The 12,981-nt window shown below is 46.5% G+C and overlaps 1 protein-coding gene across 1 annotated transcript in view; it reads left to right on the forward strand.

The window, feature by feature from the left end:
- Positions 1-1,443, forward strand: part of NARS2 (asparaginyl-tRNA synthetase 2, mitochondrial (putative)) — a gene marked incomplete at its 5' end in the record, with an annotated part of 51,503 nt that extends 50,060 nt beyond the window's left edge. The window contains one exon of the mRNA XM_008937373.1: positions 937-1,443. Within this exon, the coding sequence (XP_008935621.1) occupies positions 937-1,081 (145 nt within the window). The remainder of the gene's footprint in view (positions 1-936) is intronic.
- Positions 1,444-12,981: the final 11,538 nt, after the last annotated feature.

A 12,981-nucleotide genomic window follows, 5' to 3' on the forward strand; every position in this document is an offset into this window, starting at 1 on the left:
AACTGTTGGTGACAATTTATAGCTGCAAATACAGTTCCCTTGTATCACATCAGCTACAGTCCAGCTGGAAAATTGGGAACTCTAAAGAAACCATCATAGTGCTGTTGACACCCATGTATTTGGAGCACGTGCTTCCAAAACGTTTTCCGAGTTTTCTGTGCACAACAGAAAATGTTCTCCATTAAATGTTCTCCCAATGCCACGTCTTCTTCCAGGTCTCATATGTCCAAGAGTTTTTGCTGACTTACTGTAAAAATAAATTAATCAGGCTGTAAGAGTGATAGGGGAAAAAATGACAAAAAGCCATCTTAATTACCTTAAAAGAAAAAAAATTAAAACCTGAAGGAATATGCAGCAGACAGCAAAGACCTGTTTGGGCTCCTGAAGAAATTACTGGAAAGGAAATGACTTAGGCCACTGAAAAGAAGACAGCAAATGAAGGAATTTATTGTAGGGCACATTTCAGCACCAGCATGGCAAGAGCTCAACAAACCCAAGCAGACAACTCCATCTCCAGCAGTGGGAATGTTTTATGGTTCTTTAGGAACCTGGGTTTGTGCCTCTGCTAGGAATGCTAAAACTTACAAAGAAGCCAGAGCAGCTCTTGACAGGAGCTGCGTTGTGACTTTCAGGCTGTTCTTTGTACCCAGATGAGTTCTTCCTCCTAAACAAGCCAGGCTCCAGCCCATTGGCAGAGCAGAGCCGTGCTGGTTTAAACGTGTTCACACTTGGGGCTTCTGCTGACACAATTCTGCCTGCCAGGGAACCTCACCTCTTCCCACCCCTGACCAACGCTGCTGCCTTGGCAGAAACACACAGTGGTTAGGGTCAAAGGGAAGTAATTCAGATGGAAAGCAAAACCCTAGCTAAAAAGCTCACTCTAATTGCATCCGCATGACCGTGCTGCCAATGTTTCAATGTCTGTTTAAATTACAGGTATCTAGACCTCCGAAAATTCGGCTCGGTTCCTCACGGAGGCTTCGGAATGGGCTTTGAACGCTACCTGCAGTACATCTTGGGAGTTGACAACATCAAAGATGTTATTCCTTTCCCCAGGTTTTCTCACTCCTGCCTCCTGTAGCTCAGCAGTTGACTCACGTGGAGAAAACCGCTGGTGGGACTATATGTATATAACATACCAGGACATGACTGAAGTGTCTTTTAGTGGGAAATTAAGATAATTTTTCTATCAGTGAAACTCGTGGTAAACTTCATACTGGCTTATTGAAATTGATGTGTGTTCTGGTGAGATTATGGAAGCACACTGGCAGTGCATTTGATAGCACTTCATGTCTTCAGTGCCCTTCAGCAGTATTAATAAATCCCACTTAACTAAAGGGTTAAGATTCTCATGAGACTAATGCAAGTCGTGAAAATACTGAATGGGTGTTGTTGGGAGGTAGTGGGGGGTTTATGTGAAATATTAATAAGGAGGTGTGACCTCAAATGGCCAGGGCTGCTGTGAGGCTTTAATAGGCTTTAATTAAATGCCTGAACAGTGCTTTGAAGATTGAACGTTAAAATTGCAAAGTATTGTCATGGCTGTGATGTGTTTGCTCTTCTGAAACGGCGACTGTAAAGCCCGAGTTCTCCCCACCCCGACTTAAAAGCAAATATTGTTTACTTTGGAAAAAAAATCAGCCAAACCTGGGGAGGAAAAACAGTCATCCTGGAACTGCTGGAGTGAATTAGGTGCCTGATGTTTGATTTTGTGAATCAATAAAGCTGTACACTGGGTTGTTTTGTAACTCTGCATGATTTCTCCTGTTATAAAACCATAGCGCTCAGCATCACGGTGTTTCCTTCAGCCTCTTTGGTTGCACAACTTCTGCAGGAGATAGCTGTTTTGTGTCTCCAAGACAGCACATGTTCAGAGCAGAAAGAAACATTCAGTTAGATGAGAGTTCATTCATCTCTCAAGAGCCAGCTCGCAGTTTATTGGGTTTGTTGTTGTTGTTGTTGCTCTGCTTTTTTGTGGTTGTTATTGAGAAAATCTCTCAGGCGCTCATCGGACCGAGCAGTTTGGGCTGTATTTTGAAACAACTGACATATGCTCCCAAGCATTATGTATGTGTTAAGTAATTGCTTATCACGATAGGATCTCAATTCCTTGCAGTCTTTAATGGGTTCATGCTCTCAGCTTCCCTGCCAGGTAAAGAAATATTCATTTCTGTTTTGAAGATGGGATTATGGGAAGATCAAGTGACTTGCTCAAGGCAATTGGAAACCAGTGGTTTATCTGGGTCTGGAACTGAGGGTTTCCAGCATCCTTCTTCCATTCCAGTTTATCACCATCTAGCAAATGGTCGTTTGCGTAGTGCTTACTACTCTAGAGCCCCAGATGGCTGCAGTGTAAAGAGAAAAAGCAAGGTAACAGCCTTATTGCTAATGAACCCCGTGGAAACTGCCACATACAACGTGAAGTGGCTGCAGAACAGCCATGAAAACTTCCCAGTAAATGAAAGAGATGGAAAACTACTAATCAAGGAGCAGTGTGCTGGTAGTATTGCAGTCACAGTTCTGGCTGGCAGGGCTGTATAATACTGCACCTGCAGTATCTAAAAATACATATTTGTCATGTGGCACCCGCCGTGTTTCAGTTTGGCCCACGGCTGGGGCTTTTACGTGTTGTGGTCATGCAAACAACATCACCACAAGGTCATGGCTTCAGGGGGGATTGTTGCATGCACTGAGACAGCCCTTGCATATCAAGATTTTTTTCATATCTCCTTCGTCTTGTTGATGAGGCAGGTGCTGTGTGTTTGCTGGTTTGCATCTCCCAGTACAGCCTTGAGTTGGTAAGTCTGGTTCCACGAAACGGTTCAAGCACCTGCCACCCCTTTGAAACCACTGAGAGGTTCCTGTGTCAGCCACCTGAGGATTTTCCAGCATTTGGACCATCTCTCCTTTTAATGTGTTGTCTTAAATTTTATGTTTTGGAATACTTCTCTCAATTCTCTCAGCAGAAAGATGTGGAAAGAGTACAGCTGCCAAACAGCCCCATCCATACCATGTTCCTGACTACCGTGAGATGAGCAGGTGTCCTTGTTGAGATCCTTAGTTGCCGGTCCTGTCACGGTTGCTGGAAATGAGGGCGCTTGAACTGGAAGCCCATCTGCTGAAAACAGTGTGGGTGGATGGCAGAACCATTTCATGTCCTCTCTGCTCCCAGCCCCTGCAGCAGCTTGGGGCCAGCTGTGGGGTTTGTTGGCATGGCAGGGTGCTTGTGGGAGGTGGTTGATGGCACTGTGAGATGCCAGAACTTATGGGCAGGGTGGGGCTGAGCAGCAACAGGTGAAAAACAAGATGTAGAGAAGAAGACAATAGAAGATGCCAAAAAGCCCGTAGGGTGATGTGGCATGAGTCAGAAGTTACAGGGAAGGGTAGCAGGACTGTTCCAAACAGGTTTGCAGAGAGGCTGTCAGGGCCTTATAGGAGGTGACAGCTGGCAAGAACCAAGAACTGGTATGAGCCGCCCTCCATTCTTTATCTTGAGAAGAGGTTGTTGCAGGAAAAGGAAGGAAAAGGTTGAGCCTTTGACTTGTAGATAGAATCATAGAATGGTTTGGGTTGGAAGGGACCTTTCAGGGTCATCTAGTCCAAACCCTTCCCTGCAGTGAGCAGGGACATCTGCAACTAGAGCCCGTTTGCAGCAAGGATATACCATGAGTGGTTCTTCATGGTTTTCCAACTTGATGTCCAAGAAATGTGGTCTCCTCAGTCTTCTACAACTATTTCCATTTCAGTCAAAGGTAAGTTGGAGACCTGATGGGCAGGTTTGAGCTAAGGGAGAATTGCCCTTGTGTCTAAACTTTCAGCCAAAAGCTACCCCAAATAATCTGGCAGGATAAAGAAGAGAACAAGGTTGTCCTCAATAGAACTAACCACAAGGATGTTCAGGCTCGGAAGGCAGAAGAATGAGTTGTCCAGTCTTGGAAACGGCCTTCAGCACGTGTTTTCGTAGCAAAAGGAAAGGAGAGGCGAGGCTGAGGTGGTGTGTGTGTGGTGTCACCTTTTAGGGTGAACGCTGAGATGGGCACTCCTGTGAGAAGCCTGATTTACAGGTACTCAGTGAGGGGGGAGTTGCGCTTTCCCTCCAGGCTGGCATTGTTCACCTCCTGCTATGTATTTAGAACGTGGGCTCGTATTGCCAAGGAACACGACATGTTTTCCCTGGGATTTCCATGTGGAATGTCATGTGTTTCCTTCAAATCTCCTCTCCCAGCATGAAACGGAAGGGAACCTGGAGGACAGGGGCGGTCGCTCCTCTTGGGCCTGCAGGCAGGGAGATGCGATGAGAATTTCTTAGGTTTTAAGCCATTCCACATCTTCATTTGGAGTCTGCACTCAAGTGCAGAAGCCAGATGAAACCTGGCAGTTGACATGTGACTCTCTGCACAGAGAAACCACTTCTTGGCCGAGCATGCCGTGCAGGAGCTCGGCCTGGGGTGTTTTCAGGGCAGTAAGCAGGCAGCTCTCAAGCCCAGGTGAGCAGCGTGGTCTCTGCTGGCATCCTTTCCCTGAGTATTTCTCCAAGTTTCAGTTCCTCGGCAGCCAGTGCTGCCTCATCTTGGCTTTCTCCTCGCTCTGAGCTTCAGAGGAGGCAATCGGTGTCATCGATAACCGTGTCTGTGGTTGTGCAACGTTGGGACGCGGTGAGGGGAGAGCAACACCACTGAGAATAAAAGCAATGCCATGAACTTTGCATAACCAAATGCCAGCCTCTCAGAAGAGTGTTTAGAGGAAAACCTTTGTTTTCACTTCAAGAATATCAGATAATCCCTTCACTTAAGGTTTTTTTATGTGCAGGATCAAAGTATCCCAAAGTACTCTATTTTTAATTAAAAAACTAATACCAGCAGAACTAACAGCATGTCTCAGTCTTCTCGGTTTTATATCCACAAGAGAGCAAACGCTCTGAAGCTAGTCGTAGAAATTGCTCTTCTCTCCCTTCTGTGTTGTGGTACTGTGGCAGTGTCTAGATCTTAGACTTCTATACTAGCAGAGACAAGAAGATGCACCTTTGGGCCAAATGTTTAAAAGCCAGCAGACCAGGGCAGGGGTTTGAGCTGAATTACCCATGTTGAGGCCCCGAGACCCGAGGGAGAAGCAGCGAGGTGCCCAGCTCAGCACTCCTCTCTCCAGTCTGTTTGGTAGTAGCTGTGATTTATAAAACCTTGCTCGTGTGAGGGAGCGCCAGGGCTTTGATGGGAAATGTAACGTCCAGTTTTGCTTGCTGGTCTAATATTGATTGTTTTGGAAATAGCTTATAGATGTGTTTTTCTTCAGGGGGAGAAGGGGACTAATTTGCCAAGAAACACTTCGGGCATTGTTTCCATTAAATGTGTGTATGGAGATAAATGTGGCTTTGCTGCTGCTGAGACCAGTAACAACCATTATTGCTGCTGTTTTAGCCTCTGCCTTAGGCTTTGGGAGCACCGGGACATGGGGCCAAAGGAGAAATAAGAAAGACTTTGTATAAAGATTGTCAAAAGTTCTAATTTCCTCAGATCTAACCAAAGCTGCCGAAGCCACAAAAAAAAATGGTGGCTCAGGGGTGAATTTATTGTTTTGTCTTACAGTTTGTTGCTGAGCTGTGACCTTCGGAAGGGTTGTAAAGTTTTATTTTATGATCCTGCTGGTAAAGAGACGTATGTAATTTACTATATGAGTTCTTACAGACTTGGCTAACAACAAGTTTGACCCCGAGTTCAAAGAAATTATGGCTCCCGTTGTTTTATTGCAGCTGTGAAATGGATTATTATCTGTCCTAGAGCCATGCCTCGGGGTGTGCTGCACGGGGTGTTCGGCAAGAACGCTGTAAAGGGAGAGCTTTCACGTAAAGGGCAAGACTGTGAGGCTGTTTAGAAGTCCTCCACTAGCTCCTTCAGAAATTGTAGTCTTGATCGGTGTGAAATGTGGAGGAAATGGCTTCAGAATCCTGGTTGTTTGTATTGCCGATGCTGTTTTGCTGGGGGAAACTGAGGCACAGAGCAATTGAGCTGCTTGCCCAAGGTTATGGAAGAAGCATGGCAGACCTGTGGAACTGACCCAAATCGACCAAATCCTCCCTCAGTGCCTCCTCTGGTTGCCTTTGGAAGAGTTCCTGGTGGTTGCCTCTGGGTGCGCTGCCACACCAGAAGGCAGGCAGGGTGTTTGCAACTAATCCCTTTTCAAACACAGTTTTGGCATTTCTAAGACCTAAACTGTGCTTCAGTGATTTTTATCTATCCCTGTATGTCCTGAGGCCTTTCCAGAGATAGCAATCCTACCGTTTATTTTTATTACTCTTACAATTGATTTTTTTTCTGAATAATTTGAGGCAGCCAACAGAGTACAGTTTTAATTTTCTTTGCAAAGCTTGATCTTGCTTTTTGCTCTTCACCAGTAGCTGTATATCTTGCTGTCTTCAGCAGGTTGATGCACTGATGCTTGTACATGCTGTAGAAACACAGGTCTGAGTTTTCAGAAGTCACTGATCATACCGGTTGCTGGCAAAAAAAATAGGCAAACTACTCAGAAAAAAAAAAATCATAGTGTGGTCTGGGAGGTGGCCTTGATAAATCCTGCAAACACATATGTTTCTGTTTTGGATTATTCTGGACTATCTGCCACAACTTCCAAAAGAGGCTAGATTTCCAGCCACAGGGGGGAATAATTCTATTTCATAGACACAATGGTTTTGTAATAATACTTCTGTGGCATCTTTCCCTCCAAAGTAATCTTTGAGCATCGATTTGGTGCTATCTCTGTGGCCCTTTGAAGATCCTGGGCTCTAAGTGCTCACTAGTGTGTTTATGCTGTGTGAAGCAGGCTTGTGATTCCTATTTTCCTGAGACGCAGGTCTCCTGTCTTCTGCTTGTCCCTCAGCTTCACTGCTGCTCTGTTCATGGATGCTTGGCCACGGCCTGTCCATCCAAGCAGGACACCCACCCTAGGCAGCATCAAGCCTTACTGACACTGTTGGTGCAGCTCTCATACAGCTGTGATGCTCCAGGTGGCTACAGAAAAGTCATGCACAGAAGAAGGGACTTGCCAAAGCCTATGGAGGGAAGCACGGTTTAGGATCAGTTAGATTTCCAGGCTTCCCTGCCTGAGTCAAGAACAGATTCCTCCCATTTCTGCACAAAGTTACGGAAAATCCATGCTCAGCTAGTAGCCAGTTTGCAGCTCCAGGAGATCCAACTGCCAGCACTTATTCTGCTGAAGTGCTGGGCAGGGTGTGCTTCAAGTGCCTCTCTGTAAACATACATGGGTGGTGCTTCACCATATCGCCCTACACCTCTGAACTTTGCCACCCACAAACCCCAAATAACCGTGCAAATCAGATCTGGAGGGCCTGGTTTCTACAGTGGCTTCAAACAGTCTTTCAAATTTCATTAGTACTAATGGCATTAATAAATTATTAGCATTTATGGTGATTTAGGAAGTATGGGGTTCAAGTATTTAACAAATTTCATGTTAATGGTCTTGATGGATGATTTGCTGGGCAGGATTACGTTGCTGTCTCATTGGAGTACGTGCTGAAACATGGTGAAACAGGGTCCCTGGTTGAGATCTGGTACCATCTGCAACAGTGCTGGTAGGGAGAAAAGGAAGAGAGTTTGTGCTAAACCCTCTGAGATAGAAGATTATGAAGTGTTCATTTCCCAGATCATTAGAAACTCAAAATAGCCATCTGGACCAAACCAGAGATGCATATGCCTGCATCTGCATCGTTCCATGGTGATGGAGGCTGCTCCATAGCCTGTGGGACTCTCTGCTGCTGATCCTGGAGGGAAGTCTCTTCACACTTGGGTCTTCTTATGCTTGATCTGCAAGTCAAAACTGAGCTGAATTTTAGAAGATGTCATTCTGAAATGCAATAAATATTTCAGCCAGCAGTATAATACACTTCCTGTGCTCCCAAATGGGCTAAAATACTTTGAAACCACAAGCTTCTCTCTAGATTACCTGTAGTAGAGCTATGTCTGCTATAAGCACAACATTTTATAGAGTCCTTGCTCTCAGCTGGTCATGTACAGCAGAAAACAAGACCTGAGAAAACTTCTTCCTCATAACTATTCTCCTGCTCGTGGACTCAGCTTACCTATTTGCACAGTAAGGATAGTAAGGTTTGAATGTTCCAAAGCTCATGTGCATCATAGGTCTATGCTTGAGTAGTTTTAGCTCCAAGCTGTGTGTTGTCTAATTGTAAACAAACATGGATTACACATAAAATATCTACTTTTGTAGATAATTCACACTTTCTAGGAGAGGCCTGAACATAATATGACAGCAATGACTTCCTTCTTCTAATAGAATTTTTAGTTCATTATATTGGCGTTACGGTGCAAGCTCATATCCTGAAAGGGGTGTCATTGGAAGGAGGAGCAGGGGGAGAGGCATCTGGTTTTATTCTGGCTTCTGTTTTGACCGGCAAATATAATGGCACATGACCGTTGAGCCGACAGTAATCTAGTTACAAAAGTCTTCAGAGTTACTGCACCAACCAAATTAAACTCGATTACAGCCAATTATGCTGAAAAGCCAGACAACAGCTCTTAGCTTGGGGTGAAGTAACTTCTTGCGATCACATGCAGGGAGGCCTTGCGGGGTGTCAGGAGGATAATTGCTCGTTTGCTCTACCACAGAGCACCATCTGCTCTTGAAGTAATGCCTAAGCATCTGAGAGGGTCCTAGGGTCAGGTGAACAGGCAGGGGAGCCCAGCAAAGATTCCTCCCTGCTTGTTTTATTATCATTTGTTTTATGATGCTTGCCCCGGGCGCAGCTGCAGTTAAAGCCCCGTTGTGCCAATGCGTCCGTAGAGGGAGTTCTTCCCATGCAGAGCTTCTGGTCTCACCAGGAAAATACAAGGATGAAGTGGCCTTTATGCTTAAATCAGAATAGTGTCCATCACTGCAGCGTTGCCTGGTCCTCCTTCCACCCAGCAATGCTACAATGGTTTTCTGTCTTGAGAAGGTGAGAAAAAAATGGGAAAACTCCCCGTTTCCTTCTCTTCCATGGTGGAAACAGTGTAAGCAGGGAAAGAAGAAAAAGAAAAACAAAAGAAAAAGGCTAAACATAGCTGCCAAAAATGTGTCTGGATCCAGGCAGGAGAGCTTGCCTGAGGGGCTCATCCATCCTAGGAGGAAGGACCAGGCATGAAGAAGCTCTACCTGGGCCCAAAACTGAGAAATACTTCAATATGGTTCTGTACCAGCTCAGCTCCATGCAAAATAGTTTCCAACTGTCCAGTTTACTGAGGGAAGCAGGTCTGGGATTCAGCTTGGGCTGTGGTTCCCGAAGAGAAAAACCTGTTTTATTGCCTACAAGTGCAAGGCCTTGGAGTATCCCCTGGCTGCATCCACAGACCCCATCCAGCTCAGCACCCCAGCACCTTCCCCGTGCTGCCCAGTGGTCTGCACCAGTTCCTGATGGGTTGTGCTGGGTTTTGCCAGGATCTCCAACAGAGAAGGGGCAAAGCAGGTTTCGTCTGTTGTTTTCCCATCGCCACCACTAGTCACGGGGCCATCAAATCCAAGGGAGCGTGTGTGCCTTCAACACTGCTGACTCGTGGGTCATCTCTAGTTTTGAGTCTATTTAAGTCTCTATTTGAGTCTCCATCTTGGCCAGAACACTGACGAGAGGATGCTTCAGCCTTCTTATTATCTGATCAAAGCATCCTGTGCTTCCGTTCCCCCAGCTCACGGAAAGCAGGCAGTGCTGCTGGAGCTGCTGTCTATCACATGAAGGGAAGGACCATCTTGTGGTTTGGCTTCCATTGTGGTTGCTCTCGGGGGTTTGCTGTGCTCTTTGACAGGGGTTGGAAAGCTTGAAAAGACTCGGAGTTCCTGAAAGAGGTGATTCTTTTTTTTTTTTAACCTTGAAAATTCTTGATGACATTAAAAAAAAAATAAAAAGCTGCTTCCATCTATCTCTGCTGCAGGAACTGTTGTGTGAAGATAAAGTTGGGTTGTATTGTGGCGGGGCTGGATCTCATGAGGCTGAGCAGTTGCTCAGAATTGAAAAGCAGGCGCGCAGAACAGCAGATATTTAAGTCCTTTCTCCCCACCCCCATGTTTCGGTTTATATGAACCTCGGTATAGGGCATCTCCAAGGGATCACTGCCTGGCTGGGGTAAGTAGCCCAAAGCATTCCCGGGAGATGCCCCGTGTCTTCCTTCAGCCATCCCTGCGCTGGGGGCGAAGGGGAATTGCTCTGCCGGCAGCTTTCCCTTCTGCCAGTAGATGGCACAGCTCATTTAAATAAACCGGGAGCAGGCAGGGGCGGCGGGGGGCATTGCGGTTTCGTTCTTAGAAGTTCTGATTTGTCATCATTTCAGTTTCAGACAAAGAGACACTGAAAGTTATGATTAAAAACCCGGAGGTTTCTGGGGGGGAAAGTGTAACTTCTTTGCGTACATGAAACGCATGGCACGAGGACCTCTTCTCAGAAAAAAAGTTTTTCTTTCTGCCCTACCCCTGTGCGAGGAACAGAATTTCTTACATGGCATCTCTTAATAATTCTCCCTGCTAGTTCTGCCGCTGGCCCTCCAGTCGCTCCTGCTGGCAGAGACGGGTTCTCGATGGTTTTGTGTGACTCCCTCGTGGCGTTTTTCCAGCGCAGGGAAGTGGTTTTCGCAGCTTTCCGCCGAGGCTGCTGGCTGTTAGCTCAGGCTCCGGAGACTTACGCAGTCAGCTGGGGCCAGCCCGAGTTCAGCCTCCGCCGCCGCTTGGAGGAACAGCCTGAAGTTGGTAAAACTGTTACGAATGTGCGAGTGCTGCCAAATCGGAGCCGCCTTCGTGACATACGTCGTCCTTAACTCCTAGAGGCGCTGGGGGTAGCGTTTGTCTGCCTGACTAAATGCAGGGCCAGCGTTCTAAGGCATTGCAACGTTACATGCATTGGGTCGTATGTCATCTGATGGGCCGATGCCAGAACTGACTCGCTGTTCCCACTCTGCGTACAGCCACAGTGGAATTAGGGAGGCACGTTCATGTGGAGCATCTTTGTTTCGAGCCTTTTTCAGCGCAGAGCTTGCGTTTCACATTTGAGATGGCAGCGCATGTAAGGGTACAGAAAATACAACCCATTTCCCAGCCAGAAGTTCCAGCAATCCCAGGTACATGTGTCAGGCATCGCCAAACACAGGAAAAAAAGAGTTCACAAGGGTACTTCGTGCTTTGGACACCCTTCAGATATATCTGGTGATATCATCAAGTCAGTAAATGTGATCCAAAATAGAGGACGCAACAAACAGCCAGAGCTGAGGATAGAGAGGAAGGATAGCGCAGCAACGGAGGAGTATAATAAACCCAAGGCTGTTGCAGAATATGTAGAATAATTCACTCCAGTTCACACGATGGTAATTATGGAGCATTTCTTTAAACATCCATTACCCAAATGAAGCATTTCAACCCGGCATGGTGAACGTTGTTAGCATAAAAATGCGGACAGGGTTCTCTGCAACTGGTTTTCAGACTGATACCAGTTTGCATTGGTGTCAGTATGAGCGAATTCCTAACCTGTGAATCATTACTATACACCATGGAATGGCTTTGCACGATACCTGCTTATTAATCATGACCATCTGCTCTTGACTGCGTCCTTATAAATCCTCAGTAGGAGATGATTCTGGGTTTTGGGCAGATCTCTCAAGCCACAGGTCACCAGGACACGGTTTTCCCTGTGAATGCTCCAAGCACCTCTAACCCAGGAGAGTTTCCAAGCGAGACTCTTGCTCTCATGCAGTGTAAATTGATACAGCTCCAGTGCACTGAGTAGGGCAGTGCTGGCTGGGGCCAGTGCAGAACTGGCCTCTCCATCCTCCCCTGCTCTCAGCTCCATCACACACGCCACGCTCGCAGGGGTGGGTGAGCTCCTCTGACCATAGCCAGCATCTGCACGGAGCTTGCCCAGCGCTTCAGTAGCATTGAGCCCACCCTTTGGGCAGTGAAAAGGTAGAAAAATCTTTTTTTGCCTTTGCATTTGACAGGCAGAAAAAGAAAACCAAGGCTGATGAGAAAATACACTCCTGACAAATGACACACCAGTTCTTTAAGGGGTTATTCCCCTCCTTTAGGTAGCCACAGCTGTGCTGTCCCCATCTCAAAAAGAGGTGTCATGCCCACCTCCCAGCAGCACCTCCAGCTGTAATTACTGCCCCACAGTGGTGCAAGAGCCCCGTGCAAGTGGTGTTACAGAAAGATTGTTGTTGTTCAACACTGAGCAGAGCATCCAGCCAGCGTGGAGTCGTCATTGCACCAGCTACTGCACAAACACCCAAGGAGGGACTGTCCCTGCCCACGGAGGTTGGACAGGCAGGGAAATTGAGGCAGGGATGACTGAATGTGCCCAGGCAGGTTTGGGGCAGAGCTGCCATATAGAGACAGGGCTTAGAAATCCATCCCAAGCAAACAATCCTGAGTTGTATTTTCCTAATAAATGGGCAGCAGGAGGGTGTTGTGGGCTTTCATGGGTGTCATGCCCAGGTTTTGCTTTTCAGGGCTCTGGAGGGAAGTTTCATTGCTGCCTTAGTGGGGGAGAGAGTCAGACTGTTCCATGCAGATCTGGAAGATGATAGTTTATCTCAGTCAGGGTATAATACGTTGTAATACAAAACGCAGCTTGTCTGCATGAGGCTCCAGTGGCAGTCAAATCCCTTTTCAGTGGGCACAGCTCCATTATTTAAAAATCAATAATAAAATATGAAGCTTTTATCGATTCCCCTCAATTATTTTCTTTCTTTTTTTTTTTTTTAACGTTTTCTTTTTTTCCTTCAGGAGGGTTTTTTGCTGTTGCTGGTGTTTGGGTGTTTCTTGCTCAACCTCTTTGTTTTGCTATGGCACCTTCATCTCACGCACAAGCCCCTCCATGCAGCCTCTCCTTTCTGGGGTGACAAGGACCTTTTTCCATCCAGAGAGAGGGGAAGGCTCCTGGGGTGATTAAACTTTACAGTGAAGGGTTTGGTGTGGTTTTTTTGGGGGGGTGGGGTTACT

Source organism: Merops nubicus, unplaced genomic scaffold, assembly GCF_000691845.1.
Source record: "Merops nubicus isolate BGI_N331 unplaced genomic scaffold, ASM69184v1 scaffold4513, whole genome shotgun sequence".
NCBI lineage: Eukaryota > Metazoa > Chordata > Aves > Coraciiformes > Meropidae > Merops > Merops nubicus.